Source organism: Hemitrygon akajei, unplaced genomic scaffold (genome assembly GCF_048418815.1).
Source record: "Hemitrygon akajei unplaced genomic scaffold, sHemAka1.3 Scf000046, whole genome shotgun sequence".
Classification (NCBI taxonomy): domain Eukaryota; kingdom Metazoa; phylum Chordata; class Chondrichthyes; order Myliobatiformes; family Dasyatidae; genus Hemitrygon; species Hemitrygon akajei.
In genome coordinates this window covers 7,719,224-7,746,244 of record NW_027331932.1, presented here as the reverse complement: position 1 = coordinate 7,746,244, position 27,021 = coordinate 7,719,224, and the positions used below count along the sequence as shown (strand labels likewise).

General features: G+C 51.9%; 1 protein-coding gene across 1 annotated transcript; it reads left to right on the top strand.

Annotated features, from left to right (window-relative positions):
• The first annotated feature begins 861 nt into the window (after positions 1-861).
• Positions 862-26,376, top strand: LOC140720765 (uncharacterized). The gene is made up of 10 exons (XM_073035602.1): positions 862-878; positions 6,749-6,843; positions 8,341-8,412; positions 10,546-10,665; positions 16,792-16,911; positions 17,335-17,451; positions 18,503-18,718; positions 23,516-23,658; positions 25,216-25,280; positions 26,169-26,376. The coding sequence occupies exons 2-10, from the start codon at positions 6,777-6,779 to the stop codon at positions 26,347-26,349; spliced, it is 1,101 nt and encodes a 366-aa protein (XP_072891703.1). The 5' UTR covers positions 862-878; positions 6,749-6,776; the 3' UTR covers positions 26,350-26,376.
• The last annotated feature ends 645 nt before the right edge of the window (positions 26,377-27,021 follow it).

The window sequence follows — 27,021 nt, the reverse complement described above, 5'->3', positions numbered from 1 at the left end:
AGTTGGTTGTTTGTCCCTGGGCTCGTGGTTTCCCCGGCACAGAGGGTCTGAATCCACGGCGATGAGCAGAGCAGTGGGAGGGTCAGAAGATCAAACAAAGAACCATCCGCGGTGGGGGTGGAGAGGAAATTAGAGGCTCTGAATGAGTGTCACATATCTAGCTGTGGTTCACTCCTTCTTCACTCCTGTCATCCCTTACTAATCCCCTTGTTCCACTCCTTTCTCCCCTCTTCTCTTCATATCACACTCCATCGTCAACATCTCTGTCAATTCTCCCTTCACTGCATCCCTCATCCCTCTCTGCAGCGCTCTCTGTTCCCTTTCATGCGCTTCGCCCCCCTACCAGTCCGTTTCTCTCTCTCTACCTCTCACCCTTTCTTCCCCGTCAGCCTTGCACTCTGCTTTCTCCCTCTCTCCCCAATTTCTCTCAAATTGCCCCGCTCTTTCGACATTCCCTACCCATTCACTCCCACCTAAAGCCCCTCCTATCACTACCCTCTCCACTTTGTCCCCTTCACCCACTTCTCTCTCTCCGACCTCCCCTGACGTTCCCTCATTCTCCTTCCCCCAGTTTCACGTCACTCCCACTGCTTCTGCACGCACCACTCTCATCTGTTGAGACAATCGCCGTCACACCTTTGCTCTCTCTCTCCTCCCCCGCACTTCCTTCCCCTGCTCTCGGCCTCTCTCATTATCGGCCCTTGATCTGGTGTTTGTTGCTGTCGGTCAAACTCCCCTATGAACACGGGCTTCCTTTGTCAACGGTCACTTTAACTTTCTAAGTTCAGAGCCGCAAAGAATCCTCGGCAAGATGGACGACAGTGAGACTTACGTGAACGTGAAATTCACGACAACGGACTCCCAGTCTCCTTCCCGGGGTGAGTGGGGCAGAGAGACGAAGGAACGGAGATTCAGTCTGTGTCCGACCACGGGAGTGTGTGATGGGACAGTTTGGAGGGGGATTCACTCTGTGTCTGACCACGGGAGTCTGTGATGGGACGGTGTGGAGAGACGTTCACCCTGTGTCTGACCGCGGGAGTGTGTGATGGGACTGTGTGGAGGGAGATTCACTCTGTGTCTGACACCGGGAGTGTGTGATGGGACAGTTGGGAGGGAGATTCACTCTGTGTCTGACCCCAGGAGTGAGTGATGGGACAGTGGGGAGGGAGATTCACATTGTGTCTGACTCCGGGAGCGTGTGATGGGACGGTGTGGAGGAAGATTCACTCTGTGTCTGACCCCGGGAGTGTGTGATGGGACAGTTGGGAGGGTGATTCACTCTGTGTCTGACCCCGGGAGTGTGTGATAGGACGGTGTGGAGGGAGATTCACTTTGTGTCTGACTCCGGGAGCGTGTGATGGGACGGTGTGGAGGAAGATTCACTCTGTGTCTGACCCCGGGAGTGTGTGATGGGACAGTTGGGAGGGTGATTCACTCTGTGTCTGACCCCGGGAGTGTGTGATGGGACGGTGTGGAGGGAGATGCACTCTGTGTCTAACCCCGGGAGTGTGCGATGGGACAGTTGGGAGGGAGATTCGCTCTGTGTCTGACCCCGGGAGTGTGTGATGGGATGGTGTGGAGGGAGATTCACTCTGTGTCTGTATGTCCTTGTAAATTTTCTCTGCACTCTTTCAACATTATTAATATCCTTCCTGTAATTCGGTGACCAAAACTGCACACAATTCTCCAAATTCGGCCTCACAAATGCCTCATACTACCTCACTATAAAATTCCAACTCTTCTACACAATACTTTGATTTATAATGGCCAATGTACCAAAAGCTCTCTTTACTGCCCTTTCTTCCTTTAGACGTCACTTTTAGGGAATTTTGTATCTGTATTCCGAGATCCCTCTTGTGTACTGCTCTCCTCAGTGCCCTGCCAATTACCTTGTGTGTTCTACCATGGTTTTTCCTTCCAAAGTGCAATACCTCACTCTTGTCTGTTGTAAACTCCATCTGCAAACACGAGGAAGTCTGCAGATGCTGGAAATCCAATCAACACACACAAAATGCTGTAGGAATGTCGCAAGCCAGGCATCATCTATAAGGCGAAGCACTGTCGACGCTTCGGGCCGAGACTCACTGACCACTAGACCTCCAATCATTGTATCATCAGCAAATTTGCAGGTGCAATTCACCACATTATCTTCCAGACCATTGATACAGATGACAAATAGCAATGGACCCAGCACTGAACCCTGTGGCACACCACTACTCACAGGCCAACACTCAGGGTAACAATCCTCCACTATCACTCTCTGCCTTCTTCCACTGAGCGAATGACTAATCCAATATACTACCTCACCATTTATACCTCGCGACTGAATCTTCCTAAGTGACTTCCCATGAGGAATCTTCTCAGAGGCCTTACTGAAATCCCTGTAGACAGCATCCATTGTCTTCCGTTCATCCACTTTCCTGGTAACCTCCACGAAAAACTCTAATAGATTTGTTAAACATGACCTCTCACGCCCAAGTCATGTTGACTGTCCCTGATAAGTCCCTGTCGATCCAAATACGTAGATCCTATCTCTTAGTACTCCTTCCAATAATTTACCTACTACGGACCGCACATTTACCGGATGACAGTTAAACAATTTTTAAACAACCGAACAGCATGAGATATCCTCCAGTCCTCCAAACCCTGATGAGTGTGATTGGACGGAGAGAAGGGAGATTGCCTCTGACACCGGGTATGTGTAACGGGACTGTGTGGAGGGATATTGACTCTTGTCAGACCCCTGTAGTGTGCGATGAATTGGTGTGTAGACTGCTTAACTCTGCGTCTGACCCCCGGGAGTGAATGATGGGACGGTGTGGACAGAGCTTCACTTGAGTCTGACCCCGGGAGTGTGTGATGGGACGGTGCGGATGGACACTAACTCTGCGTCTGACCCACGGGAGTGAATGATGGGACGGTGTGAACAGAGCTTCACTTGAGTCTGAACCCCGGAGTACGTGATGGGTCAGCGTGGACAGAATACACTTTGTGTCTGAGCCCGGGAGGGTGCGAAGGGCTGGTGCGAAGGGAGCTTCACACTGACCCAGGAGTGTGTGATTGGATAGTGAGGAGGTAAATTCATTCTGGGACTGACTCCAAGATTCTGAAATGAGATGTCGTGGAGGGAGCTTCACCCTGTGTATGGCTACGTGAGAAGGTGATGGGTCGGCGTGGATGATATTCAGTATGTGTTTGAGTAAGGCGTAGTGATGTGACGATGGTGAGGGAGCGTCATTCTGTGTCTGACCCGGGGATTGTGTGATGGGACTGCGTGGATGGAGATTCTCCTCACCCTCCCTCCTCAGTTCTGCACCTGGTCTCACACACACTTATTATCTCTGACATAGACACACTGTTGGAGATTACAGGAACGCGGTGAAACTGGTGATTGGTGAGAGGGGAGAGAGGGAGTGAACAGGGAGATTCACTCTGTGTCTGACCCCGGGAGTGTGTGATGGGACGGTGTGGAGGGAGATTCACTCTGTGTCTGACCCCGGGAGTGTGTGATGGGACGGTGAGGAGGGAGAGTCATTCAGTCTCTGACCTCGAGAATGTGTGATGGGACGGTGTGGAGGGGGATTCACTCTGTGTATAACCCCAGAGTGTGTGATGTGACGGTGTGGAGGGAGATTCACTCTGTGTCTGACCCCGGGAGTGTGTAATGGGACGGTGTGGAGGGAGCTTCACTCTGTGGCTGACCCCGGGAGTGTGTGATAGCCCGGTGTGGAGGGAAATTCATTCTGTGTCTGACACCATGAGAGTGTATGGGGCCGTGTGGAGTGTGCCTCACACTGTGTCTGATCACTGGGGTGTGTGATGGGATGCACTTATGTCTGACCCCAAGACTGTTGGTTCTGACGGTGCGGAGGCGCTCACTCTCCCTCTCTCTCTCTCTCTCTCTCTCTCTCTCTCTCTCTCTCTCTCTCTCTCTCTCTCTCTCTCACACACACACACACAACTCACACACACACACACAACACACAACTCACACACACACACACACACACACACACACACACACACACACACACACACACACACACACACACACACACACACACACACACACACACACACACACACACACACACACACACACACACAATGCCGCTACACATCCACTCCCTCACCACCACCGCATTTGCCTCTACTTTCAACCCATTTTAAAAGCCCCCATTTCATTGCTGGTGTTAGTTTGTCTCGCTGAGCTCAGAGGATTCTCGACAGCATGGACGTCAGCGAGAGTTACATGAATGTGCAGCTCTTAAAAATGGTCTCACCGTGTCCATCGAGGTGCGTGGGACAAGGATGGATGGAGGGTGTTTCAATCTCTTTCTAACAAGGGGAGTAGTTCATCGAACAGTCTGCAGGGAGCTTCACTCTGTGTCTAACCTTGGGGGTGTGTAATGGGACGGTACGGAGGGAGCTTCACTGTGTCTGACCTTGGGAGTGTGTGACGGGACAATTTGGAGGGAGATTCACTCTGTGGTCTGACGCCGGGAGTGTGTGATGCAAACGGTGTGGAGGGAGATTCACTCTGTGTCTGACCCCGGGAGTGTGTGATGGGACGGTGTGGAGGGAGATTCACTCTGTGTCTTACCCCGGGACTGTGTGATGGGACGGTTGTGGTGGGAGATACACTCTGTGTCTGACCCCGGGAGTGTGTGATGGGACGGTGTGGAGGGAGATTCACTCTGTGTCTGACCCCGGGAGAGTGTGATTGGACAGGGTGGAGGGAGATTCACTTTGTGGTTGACCCCGGGAGTGTGTGATGGGACGGTGTGGACGGAGATTCAGTCTGTGACTGACCCCGGGTGTGTGTGGTGAGAGGGAGTAGAGGGAGCTTCTCTGTGTGTCTGACCCCGAAGTATAAAATCGGATGCAATGGAGGGAGCTTCACTCTCGTGTGGATATATTAAACGTCTCTCTTTCCCTTTTGAATTTATTTCAAGATGTTTTGAAACAGAGTTAGAACAATGTTGCTTCGCCCCATCGTCTGCTCTGAAATATACGGCCAATGAACAGTGAATCTCTCTCCACACCGTCCATTACATACGCCGGTAGACAGACACATAAACTGATATCCTTCCACACAGGCCCATCACACATTGTAGGCGTCAGCTGTAAAGTGAAAATCCACCCCCTCCCAACCGCCCAATCACACGGACTCGGCGGTTCAGAGTTAGAGTGAAGCTCCCTCTGCACTGTTCCATCAAATACTCCTGTTGGCAGACATAGAGTGAAGTTCCCAAAACACTCTCCTAAAACACATTACTGTGATCAGACAGAGAGTGAATCTTCCAAAACACCGTCCCATCACTCTCTCCCGGGGTCAGACACAGAGTGAATCTCCTTCCACACCGTCCCATTAAATACTCCTGGGGTCAGACAAAGAGTGAATCTCCCACCAGCCCGTCCCATCACACACTCCCGTGGTCAGACACAGGATGAAGGTCCCTACACACTGTCCCATCAGACACATCCGGCGTCAGACGCAGGGTGAGGCTCATGGCGAATCTAACTCCCCTCCGGCCCGTTACACACTGCCGGGATCAGACACAGGGTATAATTCCCCCAAAACTGTCTTATCACACACTCCTGGGGACTGGGACAGAGAGAAGCTCCCTCCTCAACGTCCCATCAAACACTCCGGTGTCAGACTCAGAATGTATCCCATGTACACAGTTCCACCACACACATCCGGGACAGAGACACAGAGTGAAGCTCCCTCCACTCCGCCCCATCACACACTCCCGGGGTCAGACACATGTTCAAGCTCCTTGCAGGCCGTTGGTGTTATTTCTGCTCATTTCCACCGGATATCGATCTCTCGGTCCTCAGTTTCTCTACGTCTCTGCGAGTACAGGCTGGTCGTGTGGTTTCGCACCACTTTCACCCAGTGACTCCAAACTCATCAGCCCTCCACAAATCTCACTCAACTCCCCCTCCCTCCTCAGTTCTACCTCTGTTCTCACACACACTTATTATCTCTGAGACAGACACACTGTTGGAGACTACAGGAACGCTGGAGTGCTGGTGATGGATGAGAGGGAGAGAGGGAGTGAAGAGGGAGAATCACTCTGGTTCTGAATCCACACCATTCCCCGCTCCGGCACATCGCCTCCCACACCACCACCCTCTTAGCCATTTCCCTCACCCCCATTTAAAAAAAATCCTTTCACTTCCCCCCTTTGCTTTCTGTGGAAGATGTAACTAATCTGCACTGTCCAGTGGACCTCGACTTTCCCGGGAATCCAAACACGGCCCGGGTACATTTCAGTCCGGTTACGTTTACTGTGATCGGGAGAGAGTGGAGTAGAGAGGGTGGGAAGACAAAAAGAGAAGTTTAGTGAAGAGGGCAGGGAGATAGAAAGGCTGAGGAGAGAGTGGAAGCGGATTAAAAAGGAGAGCTGGAGAGATGGGCGAAATTGAATCTCTCAAACAATCCTCCCTCTCAACCACTCTCTCTCCATTCTCTCCCAGTCCTTGCCCTCCCCTTCTTTCAGTGATACCCCATTCTGACCCCTGTAAATCACGACTCTCTTTCCGCCATACCCTAGCCTTCCCCTCACTCCCTCCTCCCTCTGTTTCTCCCCACTCTCACCACTCTTCCCCCCGCCACACTCATCCATCCGGACCATCCCCTCTCACAGCCTGAATGTCCTTTTCCCGCAGCAATTCCTCCCCCTGCTCTCGGCTCCTCTCTTTATCAGCTGCTCATCTGGTGTTTGTTTGTCTCGTTGAGCTCAGAGACGCAGAGGATCCTCGACAGGATGGACGACAGCGAGACTTACATGACAATGCAGATCGTAAAACCGGACTCACCGTCTCCATCGGGAGGTGAGTGGGGCAGAGCCGGAGTGAGGGAGATTCAATCTCTTTCTAACCCGAGGAGTGTGTGATGGGGGTTTGTTGATGGAGCTTCACTCTGTGTCTGATCCCGAGAGTGTGGGATGAGAACGTGTGGAGGGAACTTCACTCTGTCTCAGACCCCGGGATTGTTTGATCTCACGGTGTGAAGGGAGATTCTCTCTGTGTCTGACACCGGGAATGTGTGATAGAAAGATAGAAACATCGAAAACCTAAGGCACATCATAGTTGACCTACCAAAATGAACCGCTTCACACTTACCTGCGTTCAACCATATCTGACACTTCTCAGCCCAGCTTTGCATCTTAACAATGTCCCGCGTTTACATCTAACAGCCCTCCATACCATAGGCAACATTTCCATCCTTATTGTCATCAGCAAACTTACTACCCCATCCCTCCACTTCTTCATCCAGGTCATTTATAACCATCATAAAGAGTAAGGGTCCTTGCGGTACTCCACTGGTGATCCACCTCAATGCAGAAGATGACACGAGGAAACCCTGAACATCCTCTGCATAGCACCATCCAGAGACAGAGAAGCATCTTCAGCGGCAGGTTGCTATCGATGCAATGCTCCTCAGACAGGATGAAGAGACATTACTCCCCAATGCCATTCGGCTTTACAATTCAACCGCCAGGGGCAAGATATGTTAAAATGCCGGGGTTAGGACTGAGCTTAAGTTACCATTCAATGTATTTTAGTAAACTATTTAAGAACTTTTTAAAAGTTATTTATTAATGTTTTTTTGAGAGGGTGATTTTAGATGCATATCATATTTATACTGAGTTAAGTATTGTATGTAATTAGTTTTGCTACAATAAGTGTATGGGACACTGGAAAAATGTTGAATTTCCCCATGGGGATGAATAAAGTATCTATCTATCTATCTATCTATTTATCTATCTATCTATCTATCTATCTATCTATCTATCTATCTATCTATCTATCTATCTATCTATCTATCTATCTATCTATCTATCTATCTATCTATCTATCTATCCATCTATCTATCTATCAACGACTCCGTGCCTTCTTTGTGGAAGCCAGCTCTGGATCCAAAAAGCAATGTCACCTTGGATCCCATGTCTCCTTACGTTCACAATAAGCCTTGCGTGGAGTACCTTATCAAATGCCTTCCTGTAATCCGTTACACTACATCTACTGCTCTTCCTTCATCAATGTGCTTAGTCACATCCTCCAGGGACGGTGTGGCTGCAGCTTCACTGTCTGTCTGACCGCGGGTCTGTATAACGGAACGGAGTGGAGGGAGAGTCACTCTGTTTCTGATCACGGGTGTGTGTGATGGGAACATGCGGAGAATGTTTCACTCAGTTTCTGACACCGGGTGTGTGTGATGGGTCGTGGTGTAGGGAGATTCACTCTGAGTCTGACCCCGGTAGTGTGTGATGGGTCGGTTTGGAGGGAGCCTCACCCTGTTTCTAACTTTCACTGTTCTGTCCACAGCTGAACCGAATGTATCGTATGTGGAACGTCATTTCAAGACCCTCTCTGTTACCCGGGTCCAGACGAATGGAAGTCAGTTTCACTTTGTTGGTTTGACTTTGCTCACTGATGTATCTCTTCCTGTCGAAAAATTTCATGGAAAGCGCACTGTTAATCCTAATTATTCACAGTGAGACAATAGGTCAGTGGCAATGTGTGCGAGACTCGATGAGATACAGTCTCTATGGGAGGGTCGGTGAGGAGCGAGAGTTCTGGGAAGGGTCGGAGTGGAGGCAGAGCAACAGGCGGGGTTCTACAGAGGGAGGGCTGTGGAAAGGAATGAGAGACGGGCTCTATGGGAGGGTCGGTGAGGAGGGAGAGCGCTCTGGGAAGGGTCGGAGTGGAGGCAGAGCAACAGGCGGGGTTGTACAGAGAGAGGGCTATGGAAAGGAATGAGAGACGGGCTCTATGGGAAGGTCGGTGAGGAAGGAGCGCTCTGGGAAGGGTCGGAGTGGAGGCAGAGCAACAGGCGGGGTGGTACAGAGGGAGGACTGGAAAGGAATGAGAGATGGGCTCTATGGGAGGGTCGGTGAGAAGGGAGAGCGCTCTGGGAAGGGTCGGAGTGGAGGCAGAGCAACAGGCGGGGTTGTACAGAGGGAGGACTGGAAAGGAATGAGAGACGGGCTCTATGGGAGGGTCGGTGAGAAGGGAGAGCGCTCTGGGAAGGGTCGGAGTCGAGGCAGAGCAACAGGTGGGGCGTTATAGAGGGAGGGCTGTGGAAAGGAATGAGAGATGGGCTCTAAGGGAGGGTCGGTGAGGAGGGAGAGCGCTCTGGGAAGGGTCGGAGTCGAGGCAGAGCAACAGGTGGGGCGGTATCGAGGGAGGGGCTGTGGAAAGGAATGAGAGACGGGCTCTATGGGAGGGTCGGTGAGGAAGGAGCGCTCTGGGAAGGGTCGGAGTGGAGGCAGAGCAACAGGTGGGGCGTTATAGAGGTAGGGCTGTGGAACGGGATGAGGAATTTCTCTGGGTGGCGTCGGTGCAGATAACGTCATGAGATTTTTTGTGTGGTGGGAGTATCGTGAAAGGGGGTTAAACTGGGGACGCTGAGGAGGGAGAGCTGTGTTCTCGGGGGTGGGGGAGCGTGGTGCGAGAGCAGTGAGTGCTGTGGCATGGCCGGTGAGCAGGAAAAAGCCCTGGGAGGAGTGGCGAGGCGGGAGGAGAGTGGCAAGGTCTGTGAAGAACGTGAACTTTGTAAAATTTGTACTAAACCCTCCCCGTTCTAACCCTACTCTCTTAACCTACTCTCCTTTCTCTACACTGCCTTCCTTTTCTCCGCCATCTCTCACACGCGTATCCTCTCTCATCCTCTTTTCTTCCTCTCTGGCCCACTTTTTTCCTATCTCTCACCCTCCCTCTCGCGCTATCTCCCCTTCCCCAACCATTCTCTCTGTCTTTTCCACATCTCTCCCCTTCTACGGTTCCTGCTCTCACTGTTGCCCTGTCCCCTCTATCTACTCTTTCCCCACTCTCCCATTTCCCACACTCTCTGTTCTCTCTCTTTCACACTCCTGCTCTCTAACGCTCTCTACCGCTCTCGTTGTACTCTTTCCCTCACCGTTCACTTCTCCCCTCCACTTTTGCTCTTTCCTATTTCAGTCTGTCTCTCCGTTCACCCCCTCTCGCCCTCCCCAAATATTCCGATCAACTCCCCCTCCACACACTTCCAACTCTGTATTCACCCCGTCTCTCTCTTCTTCACGCTCTCCCCTCTCTCTTCACCCTCTTTTTAATCCCTCTCCCTTTCTTTCTCGCTCCCTTTGTTTCGCACTCTACTGCCTCCCAAACTTCTCCTCCCAATCCCGACACACGCCTTCTCTTTCGCTATCCCTCTCTCCAGTCTCACTCCTCTTCAGGCATAACCTCGCTCCCTTTACTCCTTCCCTCTCTCTGCCCGTCCCCTCTCGCCGCCAATCGCTCCCATTTTCTCGCCCATCGCTCCAATCGCTCAATTCTCGCTCCACTTATCATTTTCATCCTCACTCTCCTGCTCTGTCTCCACGGCTCTTTCCCCTCTTCCACCTCTCTCTCACTTCAAATCCCTACCTCTCTGTCCTCTCTTTCCCACTCTATCGTCTTCTCTCTCTGTCGTCACCGCTTCCCCATTATTTACGGGTCTCTCCTGCTTCCATTTCTCTCTCTCTCTCATTCTCTCACTTTCTTCCCCAGACAGTCAGACCTCCACCGACTCAGAGTTGATCTTTGGGAAAGTCGAACGCCTCATCGATGAGGGTGAGGATCCTCCCATTGCCTCGGGACCGGGCGAGCTGCGAGTCACTGCACAAACAGGTCATAGTTCACAGTACCGACGCCATTCTGAAGGGGTCACGTGTCATACTTCCATGTGCCCAAGTTTCTAATGCATCTGCCTCGACCACTACCGCTGGCAGTTTGTGCCATGGACCGACCACAATCCGGGTAACAAAAGGTTGATAATCGGCGCCCCGATTCCATATTTCTTTGTTTTCCCTCTCAACATAGGCCTGTGAACTCTGGTCCTCGATTCTCCAAGACGATAGAAAATGACTCAGCGTATTCACACTGTCTCTCCACCTCGTGGCTTTAAATACCTTTGAAAGGTCACTCCTGCACTCCAAGGAATATAGTCCCAACATTCCTGACCTCTCCCTGTCTCTCCCGCCATCGAGTCCAGACAGTATTCTTGCAACCTCCGTCTGCACTCTTTCCAGTTCTATGTTTTCCAAGAGTCTCTCCTTGCAATAATGATCAGAGATATATTTACAGACGAGTACCTTCATTGTCTAATTTACCACGTACGTGAATTCATACACTAAACACCTTGTGTCCACACCGGCTAACTCACCCTGACCTTCCATGCAAGTTCACCTGTTGAAAGGGAGCTTCTGCTGCTGGTCACGTGTTTCCTTGTGAAGGGAAGGTCGTGCCTCACGAGCCTAATTGAGATTTTTGAAGAGGTAACAAAAACAAATTGATGAGGGTAGGGCGGTAGATGTCGTCTACATAGACTTAGTAAGGGATTTGACAAAGTCCCCACGGGAGACTCATTCAGACAGACATGATGCATGGGATCAGTGGAACCCTGGCTGTTTGGATAAATACATTGGCATAAAGGAAGAAAGCAGAGGATAGTTATGGAAGGAAAGTTTTCTGCCTGGAGGTCGATGACCAGTGGAGTGCATGAAGGATCTGTCCTAGGGCCCCTGCTCTTTGTGATTTTTCTAAATGACCTTGATGAAGAGGCGGAAAGGATGGCTGGTTAAGTTTGTGGATGCCACGAAGTTTGGAGGAGTTGTGGATGGAGCTGCAGTTTGCCGAAGGTTATATGACAGGATGCAGAGTTGGGCAGAAAAGTGGCAGCTGGAGTTCAATCAGGACAAGTGTGAGGTGATGCATTCTGGAAGGACAAACCAGAATGCTGAGTACGGGGTTAATGGTCGGTTACATAAGAGTGTCGATGAACAGTGGGATCTTAGGGTTTAAATCCATACATCCTTCAAGGTCTCTGCACAGGTTAATAGGGTAGTTAAGAAGGCCTATTGGATTCAGGACTCCATTAATAGGGGGATAGAGTTCAAGAGTAGTGAGGTCATGTTGCAACTCTACAAATCTCTGGTGAGACCACACTTAGAGTATTGTGTTCAGTTCTGTTCATCTCATTATAGGAAGGATGTGGAAGCTATGGAGAGGGTGCAGAGGGGATTTACCAGGATGTAGGCTGATTGGAAAACAAGTTTTACGAGGCAAGGTTTGCAGAGCTGGGAATTTTCTCTTTGGAGCGTAGAAGGACGACAGGGGCTGATAGAAAGTGACAAGATTATGAGAGGTATATATAGTGTGGATGACCAGTACCTGTTTCCCAGGGTAGCAAAAACCAGTGGGCATATATAAAAAGTTAAGGAATTGAAATTCAGTGGAGACCAGTGGTAAGTGTTCTTTTTACATAGAGTGTTCTGGATGCCTAGAATGTCTTGCCAGGGATGGTGGTGGAGGATAAAAACATTAGGGGTGTCTAAGAGCCTCTTGGGCAGACACATGGATGAAATAAAAATAGACGGTTACGGGGTCGTGTCGGTTCAGTACGTTTTTGGAGGAATACATGGGTCGGTACAATATCGAGGGCAAAAGGGCCTGTACTGTGCTGTAGTGTTCTAGTTTCTAGGGTCTAGTATCCCAGTACACAATGCCGGGGTCAGACACAGAGCTAAGCTCCCTCCCACTCTCCGCTGTGCTGTAGTGTTCCAGGTTCTAGGGTCTAGTATCCCAGTACACAATGCCGGGGTCAGACATAGAGCTAAGCTCCCTCCCACTCTCCGCTGTGCTGTAGTGTTCCTGTGTTCACGTGTCCACTGCTCTGTCCCCGTCAGACCGTCTTGGCTCCTCTGTCAGCTTGGCACGTTCCTGTGTGTCAGGAAAGGGGGTCGGATGGACCCAAGTGCAGGACGCAGACACTGAAGTACCAGGGGGAGGACAGGATGGGGATGCCATGGCATTTAAGGGTTAATGCAGGCAGGCAGGGGGATCCAAGAGTTCAGACGAGGCAGGCAGGCATTTGGATCACACAGTTCGGGGCAGGCAGGCAGGCAGGAGGTTCCCACAGTTCGGGGCAGGCAGGCAGATCCCACAGTTCGGGACAGGCAGGCTGGCAGGCAGATCCCACAGTTCGGGACAGGCAGGCTGGCAGGCAGATCCCACAGTTCGGGGCAGGCTGGCAGGCAGATCCCACAGTTCGGGGCAGGCTGGCAGGCAGATCCCACAGTTCGGGGCAGGCAGGCGGGCCGATTCCTCATGGCGGGCCGCAGGGATCCCGGGCAGGGCCGCCTCCCAGTCGGAAAACACAGAGGCCTGGGCCAGTCGCGGACACCTGTGCAGGTGCAGCGGCAGTCCAGCCGGAACTGACCGACGGAAGCAACAAGTAGGAAGGGGCAGAACCCCCCGCCGGGCAGCGGCAGTCCGGCCGGATCGCCCAGCGGAGGCAACGAGTTGGAGGGGGCAGAACCCCCCGACGGGCAGCGGCAGTCCGGCCGGATCGCCCAGCGGAGGCAACGAGTTGGAGGGGGCAGAACCCCCCGCCGGGCAACGGCAGTCCGGCCGGATCGCCCAGCGGAGGCAACGAGCAGGAAGCTGGGTCCAGGGTAAGCAGCAGAGCTACAGTGATCCACCGGGTACATTGGTAAATTGGGAAAGGCAACCGACAGCGAGGCAGCGCAAGCAAGGAGAATAAGGCGGAACAGCGGGACCAGCGCACAGGAGAGAAGTCGGGGAACAAGACCAACCGGATTGAGCATATACAGAACATCCCAGCAACCAGGGCAGAGCAGGATTCCGAGCAGGGCGGCAACCAGGGCAGAACAGGATACAGAACAAAACGACCACCCGCCCGGTCTCCGTCCCACGGCCCCTTGTAAACACCGGCAGCCGAAATGGCTTCAGGCGCGCCTCCTTGATCCAGGATGATCTTAACAGGCTCAAAGGGGTCGGGAGAGCCAGCTGCAAGACCCGGAGTCCGGAGCCATCGTACCGGATCGAGACCCGGAACGCCGATTCCAGACCGGACCGGACCCTGACAGTATCGTCCCCACACCCCCCGCCCCACACCATGGGAGCCACCTGGCTACCAAAGCGGGTCTGGAGGACCAGGGACGTACGGCGGGGTGGGGGGGGGAGAATATCCAGAGCAGAGAGGACCCCAGGGTGTCGAGAACTAGCCTCCAGTGCCTGTGTTTCTGGGTCCATGCGTGGGGTGGTCGTTCTGTAAGGAGGGGCCGGATGGACCCAAACGCAGGACGCAGACACTGAAGTACCAGGGGGAGGACAGGATGGGGATGTCATGCAATTTGAGGGTTAATGTAGGAGGGGCGGAATCTGAGAGTTTAGACGAGATCCCAGAGTTCAGACGAGCCAGGCAGGCCGGAGGATCCCACAGTTCGGGGCAGGCAGGCAGGCAATTCCCACAGTTCGGGGCAGGCAGGCAGGTAGATCCCACAGTTCGGGGCAGGCAGGCAGGCAAGTCCCACAGTTCGGGGCAGGCAGGCAGGTGGATCCCACAGTTCGGGGCAGGCAGGCAGGTGGATCCCACAGTTCGGGGCAGGCAGGCAGGCAAGTCCCACAGTTCGGGGCAGGCAGGGAGACAGACAGATCCCACAGTTCGGTGCAGGCAGGCAGGCAGGCAGATCCCACAGTTCGGGGCAGGCAGGCAGGCAATTCCCACAGTTCGGGGCAGGCAGGCAGGCAGATCCCACAGTTCGGGGCAGGCAAGCAGGCAGATTCCTCATGGCGGGCCGCAGGGATCCCGGGCAGGGCCGCCTCCCAGTCGGAAAACACAGAGGCCTGGGCCAGTCGCGGACACCTGGGCAGGTTAGGGGCACAACCCTTGGGCAACGAGAGGAGGAAAGGCTAGGAGTCCCTAGGGCGGGACACATGGATCCCGGGCAGGGCATCCTCCCAGGCGGAAAACACCGAGGCAAGGGTCAGTCGCGGACACCTGGGCAGTTGCAGGGCACAACCTTTCGGGAGTAATAGGTGAAAAAGGTAGAACACCGGCCGAGTAGCGGCAGTCCGGCCGGATCCACCTGACGGAGGCAACAAGTAGGAAGAGACAGAACCCCCGCCGGGCAGCGGATGTCTGGGCGGAACCGCCCGACGGAAGCAACGGGTAGTAAGCTGGGTCCAGGGTAAGCGGCAAAACTACAGTGATCCACCGGGTACATTGGTAAATTGGGAAAGGCAACCGACAGCGAGACAGCGCAAGCAAGGAGAATAAGGCGGAACAGCGGGACCAGCGCACAGGAGAGAAGTCAGGGAACAAGACCAACCGGATTGAGCATATACAGAACATCCCAGCAACCAGGGCAGAGCAGGATTCCGAGCAGGGCGGCAACCAGGGCAGAACAGGATACAGAACAAAACGACCACCCGCCCGGTCTCCGTCCCACGGCCCTTTATAAACACCGGCAGCCGAATTGGCCAAAGGCGCGCCTCTTTGATCCAGGATGATCTTAACAGGCTCAAAGGGGCCGGGAGGGACAGCTGCAAGACCCGGAGTCCGAACACTCGGACCGGATCGAGAACCGGAACGCTGATTCCGGACCGGACCGGACACGGACACTGTGGAACTCCGCACATCTTTGCCGATGCACCACCGAAAGCATCCAATCACGATACAACTCGGCTTGGGAAGGAAGCTACTCCCTCCGTGACCGGAGGAAACTGCAGAGAATCGTGGACACAGCTCAGCAAATCAGGCCTCACCGCCACGGACTCTCTCTGCACTTCCCGCGGCGTCGCTGAAGCAGACAGCCAGCCTGGATAACTCTCTTACACCCCCATCATCTGCTATCGGTGCAAGATACGAAAGCACGTTTCACCAGGCTCAAAGACAGTTTCTACCCCGCTGTTATCAGACTATTGAGCAGTCCACTATTCCGATAAGATGTACTCTTGGCCTCATAGTTCACTTCGCCGACGCCCTTGGGCCTTATGGTCTGCCTGAACCGCACTTTATCTGTAACTGTAGCACTTTACACTGCATTCTGTTACTGTTTTACCCTGCTCTACTCCAGTGATGTCATCTGTATCTATGGCATTCCACTGGCGCTCTCCTGTCTGTGATGTATATGCCGGGGTGCAGAGGAGGGAGGACAGTGGGAGAGACGGTGAGGAGGGGGCATAGTATAAAACTTAAACCACACTCTCACTCTTCCTTTCCCTTGTTTCCCCTCCCTCCCCTTCTCTCACCCCGTCTCCTCTCTCTATCCTCTCTCCCTTCCTCTTTCACCCTGTACGTCCATCAAACTCTGTCCCCCATTGTCTCCCACTGCCTGATGATATTTGCCCTTTCCTCTCACTGTCATCCCCTGCCGAACACCACCCGCTCTCCCCACCTCTCTCTGTCTCTGTTTACAGCTCATCTCACCTTCATGCCTTCAGTTCCTCCCTATCCATCTATATGTCCCTCTCCCCGCAGCTCTTCCACTCAATCTTTCCCCTCTCTCAAATTATCTTCTCTCTTCCCCATCCCTCTCCCACTGTTCTCCGCACACGCTCCCTTCTCTTTCGCTCTCTCCCGCACCTTTCACTCCCTTCTCACTTTACCCGTCTTTCTGCACTTCCCCCCGCACAGTCTCCTCTCCCCCTCTGTCTCTCACTCTCTCTCCCCTTTCTCACCTCGTTCTCTTTCCCCATTGCTCTCGCGTTTTCCCACCCATTGCGCCATCGCAATCTCCCGGTTCCTGCCCATCGCTTTCACCGTTTCTTCTCTTCTCTCTCCTTTCACTCCCCCAGACCATTTGTCTCGCAGTCTCTCAGCCCCTCTCTCCCCCTCGCTTACCAATCTCTCTCTCTTCTGCCGTCTCTTCTCTCTCCGCGAGTCTCTCCCCCATTCTCTCCCGCTGTCTCATTCTCTCTCTTATCTGCCTGTCCGACTGTCTCTCCCAGATGATCTGACCTCCACATACTCAGAGCTGAACTTTCGGAGAGACGAACCCCGCATCGATGAGGACGAGGATCCTCCCAGTGCCTCGAGAACCAGAAAGATGCCAACCACTGCACAAACAGGTCAGAGTTCACAGTAGTGACGCCATTCTGGAAGCGTCAGATTCGCCCGAAACTTTCAACTTCCAAATTCATCTGCCTCGACCACTTCTCTGGGAGCTCGTTCCACCACCTGTCCGAAATGTATATAAACGTCCTGCTAGAACTGACATACGGAGAAATTACTTTAATCAGAGGGTGGTAAATCTGTGGAATTAGTTGCCACGAACAGCTGTGGAAGTCAAGTCATTGGGTGTGTTTAAGGAAGGGATAGATAGGCTGTTGGTTAGCCAGCGTTTCAAAGGCTATGGGGAGAAGGCAAGGGAGGGTGGATGACTGGAAGAATTTGATCAGCTCATGATTGAGTGGTGAGCAGACTCGATGGCCCGAATGGCCTAACTCTGCTGCTATATCTTATGGTTTTATGGTCGTGTGGTCTCTCCACAGCTGTGCCAGTTCAACAGTCGAATGTGAAGATCGGAAATAGACCGCACCGTCTGATCTGCCTACTCTGCCTAGTTACAGTCGCCCTCATCGTGACAGTGGTCACACTCTCGATCCATGGTGAGTGGAACGGGCTCCGGGTTCAGTCAGACTATGAATAAAGAGAGTGGAATAAATTGTTATTGTAAAACACCAGAGCGACACCGACACGCCCCTTACCGTAACACAGATTAAAACCCATCACCATAACTCGGACACACCCCTTACCGTGAAAAAAACACGGCCTTAACCGTAACACAATCAAGAATCGTCCTGACACCGACACGCCATTCACCATTACATCAACAATGCTGTTTCCGTAGCACGGTCACGACCTTCAACGAGACACAAATACACTCTTAACCGCGACACTGACACGACCATCGCCGTGACACACACATGGCAGTCACACTGACCTCAACGCGCCCCTCACTGTAACATCGACATGACCCTGACCGTGTCACTGATAAACTCCTCACGGCGACACCGACACACACCTCACAATGACTCCGACACTATCTTCACCGTGACACTGAGGTACCGTACACCGTGACACCTTCACGCTCTTCGACTTGAACCGCTCCGCACCGCATCGTGACAAAGACTCACACGTCATAGTACTCTCAGTGACACAGCTCAGCGTGACCCTCGCACACACACCGTGGCCATGACGTGTCCCTCACCGTGACACAGGCATACCCCTCTCTATCAGAACAGCACACCATGACACAGATACTCCACCCACGGTGACACCACCAGGCCCCTCACTCTGACATTTTCCTCGTCTTAACATCGATGATACATTTCCTTGTGACCCAGTACACCTCTCGCCGGGTACAGAATCTCCCATCACAGTGATACCGACTCGTCCCTCACAGCAACTCGGACATGCCCCGCAAGATACTGACGCAGACCCCCATGGTAACAACAGCAAAACCTTCATCGGGACATTGATAACCCCTCAGTCTGACTCAGCCACGCCTCTCAAGATAACGCTAACTCCTCTCACTGTGCCACAAGCACATCCTTCACTGTGACACGCTTCACCGTGACACTGACACAACACTCTCTGTGACCCGTTCGGTAGCGTGACGCTGACTCACGTGTAAACATCCTTTACCATGTCTCTCAGTATCACAGATTCTTCAGTCTAAGATCACCACCGACCGAAACTATCATGAGTTAAACTCATCCCTTCAGTCCAAGCTTTCTGCGCTCAACTCTAATCTGTCCGATCTTAAACGAATGCACGGCGATCTCCGTCACCAGTTCACTGAGATGGAAACGAAGTACAGATCTGTCAACGAAACCAAGGCTCAAATCTGCGAATTCTTGACCAGCAGAAGAGGTGAGGCATCATCCCCCTCTTTCACCCGCTCCTCATCACAGGGCAGGCATTGAGAGAGGAAGCGTCACTCTGTGCTTGACATCGGGAGTGTGTGAAAAGATGGTATGGAGGGTGATTCACTCTGTGTTTGACCCGGTGAGTGTGTGATGGGGCTGCGTGGAGGAAGTTTCACTCTATCACTGAATCCAGGAGAGTGTGATGGGACGTTGTGGAGGTGGATTCACTTTGTGTCTGACAACGGGATTGTGAGACGTAACATTACAGCTTCACTCTATGTCTCACTCCGGGAATGTCTGATGGGACAGTAAGGATCCATCTTCACTCTGTGTCTGATAGCGGGATTGTGTGATGGGACAGTGCCCAGAGAGATTCACACCGTGTATGACCTCTGAAGTGTGGAGAGAGTTCCACTCTGAATCTGGGAGTGTGTGACCAAAATAGTGCAGACGGGACCGTGTGGAGGCAGCTTCCCTTTGTGTCTGACACATTGCTGTGAGGTGTGTTGAGAAACTGTAGAGCGAGAATCACTCTTCTTCTGAGAGAATGGGAGATTTTATAAAGCGAGCAGATTGAGAGGGTGGATGTCATTTCTTCGGCAGTTTGGGCGGGGCACGACTACGCAAGCGCGTGAAAGTCGGCCTCTGAAGCAGCGAGAGGTTTTAAAAAACGAACAGATTAAGGGAGCGGAGCAGTCGAGTGCAGGATGTGGGAATTCAGTGCGAGCCAAATTGTCCCTGGTGACTACACCTGTAAAAGGTGCATCCAGCTGCACCTTCTAACAAACCGAGTTAGGGACCTGGAGCTGGAGCTGAATCAGCTTCGGGTCATTCGTGAAGCAGGGGCAGAAATAGACAGGAGTTTCTGGGAGATAATCACCCCTAAGAGTCCGGAGACAGGTTGCTGGGCGACCTCAGAACATCCCTGTGGCCGTTCCCATCAACAATAAGTACACCGTTTTAGATACAGCTGATGGGGAAAAGTTGCATTGGTCACGTCTCTGGCACGAGGCAAGGCCCTGATCTCAGAAAGGAGGGAGCGTAAAGAGAAGAGCAGTAGTGATAGGGGATTCAATAGCGAGGGGTGCAGATAAGAGGTTCTGTGTGAGAGATTGAGAATCTCGGGTGGACTGTTGCCTCTCTGGTGCAAGGAACCGTGATGTCTCGGAACGAGTTCTCAGCATTCTCAAGAGGGATGGTGAGCACTCAGATGCCGTGGTCCATGTAAGGATCAATGAAGTGAATAGGATAAAGGAGGAGGTTCTGCACAGAGAGTTTAGGGAGTTTGGGGCAAAATTCAATGACGGAACTCCAGGTTGAAATTTCAGGATTGCTAACAGTGCCACGTGCCAGTGAGGCTGGAAATAGGTTAAAACACAGCTAAATACGGGGCTAAGGAGTTGGTGCAGGAGGGAGGGCTTCAAGTTTCTGGACAATTGGGTCTTGTTCCAGGGAAGGTGGGGCCTGTTACTATGGGACGGGTTGCACCTGAACTATAGGGGGACTAAAATCCTTGCGGGAGGGTTTGCTAGTGCTGCTGCGGTGGATTTAAACTAGATTTGCAGGGGGAGCGGAACCAGAGTGATAGAGGAAAATAGTGAGGTGGAGGAGGATAAAGATAATGAGAGAACTGCAAGTTTAGTGCATGGAGCAAAGCCAGATGTAACATATAAAAAAGGCTTTGAGGAAAGAGAAGCAGAATAAAGGGTGTAAAGGTAGTAGGTTAGAAGGGCTAAAGTGCGTCTCTTCAATGCCAGAAGCGACAGGAACAAAGGTGATGAACTGAGAGCTTGGATACGTACATGGAATTACGATGTAGTGGCGATTACAGAGATGGCTAGCACCAGGGCAGGAATGGATTCTCAATATTCCTGGATTTCAGTGGTTTAAAAGGGATAGAGCGGGGGAAAGGGGGAGAATGGGTGGCGTTACTGGTCTGGAATAACGCTACGGCTACAGAAAGTGTGGCTAATGCAGCAGGATCCTCCTTTGAGTCAGTATGGGTGGATGTCAGGAGCAGGAAGGGAGCAGTTACTCTACTGGGGGTATTCTATCGACCTCGTAGCAGCGGAGACATCGAGGAACAGACTGGGTGGCATATTTTGGAAAGGTGGGAAAATAACAGGGTTGTTATCCTGGATAACTTTAACTTCCCTAATATTGATCGGCACCTGATTAGTTCCAATGGTTTAGATGTTGCAGAGTTTGATAAGTGTGTCCAGGACGGATTCCTGTCACAGTATGTCGATAGCCCGACGAGGGTGAATGCCATGTTGCATCTAGTATTAGGTAACAAACCTGTTCAGGCCACAGATCTCATAGTGGGTGAGCATCCGGGGGACAGTGACCAACACTCCCTGGCCTTTAGTAGTATCATGGGAAATGATAGAATCTGAGAGGACGGGATATTTTTAATTGGGGAAGGTCAGAAACATAAGGCTGTAAAGCTTGAACTTGCAGGTGGGGATTGGGACGACGTATTTGCAGGGAAATGTAATATGGACACGTGTTTGATGTTTAGGGATCTCTTGCAGAATTTTAGGGATACATTTGTTCCGGTGAAGAAGATAAAGAATGGTATTGTGAAGGAATTATGGGTGATAAGTGAGTTGGAAAATCTAGTCAGGTGGAAGAGGGCAGCATACATGGGGTTTAGGATGCAAGGATCAGATTGGGCTATTGCGGAATATAGGGTAGAAAGAAATTAGCTTAAGAAGGGGCTGAGGAGAGCAAGAAGGGGGCATGAGAAGGCCTTGGCGAGTAGGGTAAGGGAAACCCCAAGGCATTCTTCAATTATGTGAAGAACAAAAGGATGACAGGTGTGAAGGTAGGACCGAATAGAGATAAAGTTGGGAAGTTGTGCCTGTTGGTTGTGCAAGTGAGCAAGGTCCTCACTGAATACTTCTCTTCGGTATTCACGAAAGAGGGGGAACCTGATGACACTGAGGACAATATGAGTGAGGTTGAAGCTCAGGAGTATTGCTGATATTAAGGGAGAGGAGGTGCTGGAGTTGTTGAAGTACAATAGGACGGACAACTCCCCGGGGCCTGACAGAATAGTCCCCAGGCTGCTCCACGAGGCAAGGGAAGTGATTGCTGAGACTGGCTCGGATCGTTCTGTACTCGTTGTCCACTGGAATGGCACCGGTGGATTGGAGGGAGGCGAATGTTGTCCCCTTGTTCAAAAAAGGAAGTAGGTGTAGTCGAGGTAATTATAGGCCTTACGTCTGCGGTGGGAAAGATGTCGGAAAAGTTTCTTAGAGATCAGATCTACAGGCATTTGGAGAATCATAGTCTGATCAGGGGCAGTCAGCATGGCTTTGTGAAGGGCAGATTGTGTCCACGAAACCTGTAAGTTCTTTGAGGAGGTGACCAGGTATATAGATGAGGATAGTGCAGTGGATGCGATCTAAATGGATTTTAGTAAGCATTTGATAAGTTTCCACACGATAGACTTATTCAGGAAGTCAGAATGCATGTGATCCCAGGAGGTTTGGCTTGCCTGCAGAAAGCAGTGTGCCGTGAGGGAGGGAGTACATTCCGATTGGAAGTTGTGACTACTGGTGTTCCCTGATAATCTGTTCTGGGACCCCTACTGTTCGTGATTTTTAATAACGAGCTAGATGTGGGGGCAGAAGGGTGGTTTGGCAAGTTTGCAGTCGACACAATGGTTGATGGTGTTGTGGATAGTGTAGAGGATTGTTGAAGATTGCAGAGAGACATTGATAGGATGCAGGAATGTGCAGGTGGTGTTCAACCCGTAGAAGAGTGAGGTCGTACACTTTGGAAGGACAAACACCATGGCAGAGCACAAAGTAAATGGCACGATACTTGGTAGTGTGGAGGAACAGAGAGGTCTGGGTTTACATGTCCACATATCCCTGAAAGTTGCCTCACAAGTTGATAAAGTATTTAAGAAAGCTTATGGGGTGTTGGCTTTCATAATTAAAGGGATATTGTTTTTAGAGTCGCGAGGGAATGATGCAACTCTATAAAACCCTGTTTAGGCCACAGTTGGAATACTGTGTCCAGTCTGGTCGCCTCAGTATAGGAATGATGTGAAAGCATTGCAAAGGGTACAGAGGAGATTTACCAGGATGCTGTCTGGTTTAGAGAGGATGCATTATGAACAGAGATAACGGCAGCTAGGGCTTCACTGTTTGCAGAAAGAAGGAGGATGAGAGGAGAAATGATAGAGGTATACAAGATATTAAGAGGAATAGATAGAGTGGCCAGCCAGAGCCTCTTCCCCAGGGCATCACTGCTGAATAGAAGAGGACATGGCTTTAAGGTAAGGAGAGGGATGTTCAAGGGTGTTGGGATATTAGAGGAAGGTTTTTTACTAAGAGCGTGGTTGGTGCGTGGAATGCACTGCCTGTGTCAGTGGTGCAGGCAGATACACCAGTGAAATTTAAGTCATTATTCTATGGAGGAATTTAATTTGGGGGATATATGGGAGACAGGGTTTAAGAGTCGGTACAACATGGTGGGCCGAAGGGCCTGTTCTGTGCTGTACTAATCTATGTTCTATATCTGTGTCTATTTGACGTGTGTGCTGAGGAATTTTCCTCCGGGAGTGTGTGATGGATGGTGTGGAGGGATATTCACTGTGCCTGATCCTGTTAATGTGCGATGGGATGATGCTGGGGGCGGGGAAATTCTCTTTGTGCCTGACCTCACGTGAACGTGATGGGACCGCATGGCGTGAAATTCACTCTCTGCGTCCCACGGGTGTGTGTGATGGAAAAGAGTGCAGGGAGATTCACTCTGTGTATCACTGTTCTTTGTTCCTGATTTCCAGAGCAAACCTGTTCCGAGAATTGGGTCACAAATAAAGACCGGTGTTATTACGTTTCCACGTTTGTAACATCTTTCTGCAAAGCGATTCAAGATTGTTCAAACCGTGATTCAAGGCTGCTTGAAATCAATTCTACGGATGAAGAGGTATGTGCCACAGCAGGAGAAGATCCCACAGAAACACAGAGTGACTGTCCCTCTACACCGTCCGACCACACAATCCCGGGGTCAAGCACAGAGTGAATCTCCATCCACACCGTCCCATCACACAATGCCGAGGTCAGACACAGAGTGAAACTCCCTCCACACCGTCCCATCAGACTCTCGAGGGGTCAAACACATAGTGAATCTCCCTCCACACCGTCCAATCACACAATCCCCGGCACAGGCACAGAGAGAATCTCCCTCCGCACTGCCCCATCACACACTGCCGGGGTAAAGCACAGAGTGAATCTCCCTCCGTACCGTTCAATCGCACAGTCCCGGGGTCAAATACAGAGTGAATCTCCCTCCGCACCGTCACATCACACACTCCCGGGGTCAGACACGGAGAGGATCACCCTCCACACCATCCCATCACACAGACCCGTGGTCAAACACAGATTGAATCTCCCTCCACACCGTCCATCACACACTCCTGTGGTCAGACACAGAGTAAATCTCCCTCCACACAGTCCCCTCACACACTCCCGGGGTCAGCCAAAGTGTGAATCTTCCTCCACAGTGTCCCATCACACACACCCGGGGTCAGGCACAGAGTGAAGCTCCCTCCACACCGTCCCATCACACACTCCCGGGGTCAGACACAGAGTGAAACTCCCTCCACACCGTCCCATCACACACTCCCGGGATCAGGCACAGAGTGAAGCTCCCTCCACACCGTCCCATCACACAATCCCGGGGTCAGGCACAGAGAGAATCTCCCTCCACATTGTCCCATCACGCACTGCCGGGGTCAGACACAAAGTGAATCTCCCTCCGCACCGTCCCATCACACACTCCCGGGGTCAGACACAGAGTGAATCTCTCTACGCACCGTCCCATCACACACTCCCGGGATCAGGCACAGAGTGAAGCTCCCTCCACACCGTTCAATCACACACTCCCGGGGTCAAGTACAAAGTGAATCTCCTTCCACACCGTCCGATCACACAGTCCCGTGGTCAAACACAGAGTGAAACTCCCTCCACACCGTCCCATCACGCACTCCCGGGGTCAGACACAAAGTGAATCTCCCTCCACAGTGTCCCATCACGCACTGCCGGGGTCAGACACAAATTGAATCTCCCTCCGCACCGTCCCATCACACACTCCCGGGGTCAGACACAGAGTGAATCTCCCTACGCACCGTCCCATCACACACTCCCGGGATCAGGCACAGAGTGAAGCTCCCTCCACACCGTTCAATCACACACTCCCGGGGTCAAGTACAAAGTGAATCTCCTTCCACACCGTCCGATCACACAGTCCCGTGGTCAAACACAGAGTGAAACTCCCTCCACACCGTCCCATCACGCACTCCCGGGGTCAGACACAAAGTGAATCTCCCTCCACAGTGTCCCATCACACACGCCTAGGGTCTGAAACACACTGAAACTACCTTCACTGAGTCGTGGAAGAGATTCTTGTTGTAATCAACTGAGAGAAGATCCGTATCATAGTTTTCGATTCTTGGCATTAATACAGTAAATTTAAATTTCCTAGAACTTTGTATCCCGCAACCTTGTGAACCAAACCCGTATATATTGGATTGGAAAATGCGAAAACGGGTGAGATTTCGACTGTTCTGCCGGGTGACAGTTGGGTATTGTGATAGTCCTAACGGGAGAAAATAGAATTCGTTTACAGTCTGAAGTAGTTTTGTGGAAAAAGTGAGGGGTATTGAGATTTGTTTGTATGTGTGTAGGGGGTAGTATTTTGGGGCCGAACATGTCGGCCGGGGAAGGACAGGGCAGTGGGAATATTTCGGAAACTGGCAGGGGGCAGTAGGGAGAGAACAGTACACAGGGATTATTTTGGTACTGACGCATGTCAGTCAGAAGAGCGCGCGTGCAGTGGGATCATTTTGGCGAAAGTCGCCGGCCTGTCAGGAGAGGAAGCAACAGGGGGATTACTTTAGTGAATGACTTAGAGCTGAGGGGCGGGAGTAGGACAACTGCATTAGTTTGGAGAACAGTATAGGGCGATGGGCACACAATGGGTTAATATGATTAGTTCGGAGGTAGTCGCCGGGCTGCGAGGAGAGGGAGGAACAGTGTGATTCGTTTGCTGAATGACATAGATCTGACGGAAAAGAGCTGGGCAGCTGGATTATATGGTGGGACAGCGGGATTTGTTCGGGGACTGAAACAGATCAGAGGGGAGAGGGTGGTCCTGTTCTACTCGTATGGGGACTGACAGAGGAATCTGGTGAGGATGCGGTTCGGTGGGATTAGTTTCGGGTCACAGGATTGTGGGGAGACATTGGGGCCGTGCTGTCTGCCTGGGTACTGACACGAGGCCGTGGGGGGAGAGTGGTTGAATGGGATGGGTTTGGGAACTCACGCAGGCAGTTAGGAGAGATCGAATTCATGGGATTAGCTTGGGGACGGACTCCGCTCGGGTCCTCTACTGAAGCTGTTTTGTCTCTGTTGAAATTGATTAACCCTCCTGGATAGGAATGTGGGCCGGAGTCTCCTGTACAAGGCGTCCTCTGGAACGTCCGTCTGCAGTCAGTGCGGAAGGAGTAACCCTTGTGATGGTGATCGGAGTTTCATCTGCGAGAGGTCGGCACCTTTGTTCCCGGATATTCCTGAAAAGATCCAGGGTCTCTGTCAACAGCCAGTGGAGTCGACATGAATCAAGCGACTAATCCCATTTTCTCCTCCTTCTCTCCCCTTCACTCTCACTTCCCGATGCTGTCAAATTCCCTCCCCACTCTCTCTGCCCCTCCCTCCTACTCCATCTCATCCTCTTGTCGCAACCATATTCTCCCCACTAGACACCGACACATCCCTCTCGCCGTCTATCCCTTTCTTTCTCGCCATTTCCCCCGTCCCGCTCTTTCCCGCTCCCTCTACCTTTCTCTCTACCCCCTCTCCTCCCCTTATTTCCTCGAACTTTCTCCGCCCGCACTTTCTCTGCTCCCTCTGCCCACCTCTCACATTTCTCCCCTTCCCTCCCCCAGGCACTCTGTACCTCCCCTTCCCGTTCTATCTAAACCCTCCGTCTCTCTGATCTTTCCCTCTCTTTCTGCTTTCCACCCACTCTCACCTCAATCCTGTGCCGTCTGGTTCTCGATAACCCAACCCTGGGTGAAAGTCTGTGTGCATTCCCTCTGTCTCTGACCTTCTCGGGTTTATGTAACTTTGTAAATTTTCAACTGCGCTCCAGGGAATGAAGTCCCAATCTTCCCTCCCTCTCTCCATAACTCAGCCCTCCGAGTTCCGGCAGTATCCTCGCAGAATTCACTGTACAATATATCCAGTTCACTGACATTTTGTCCTAAATCAGGGCGGCCTCACCGACGTC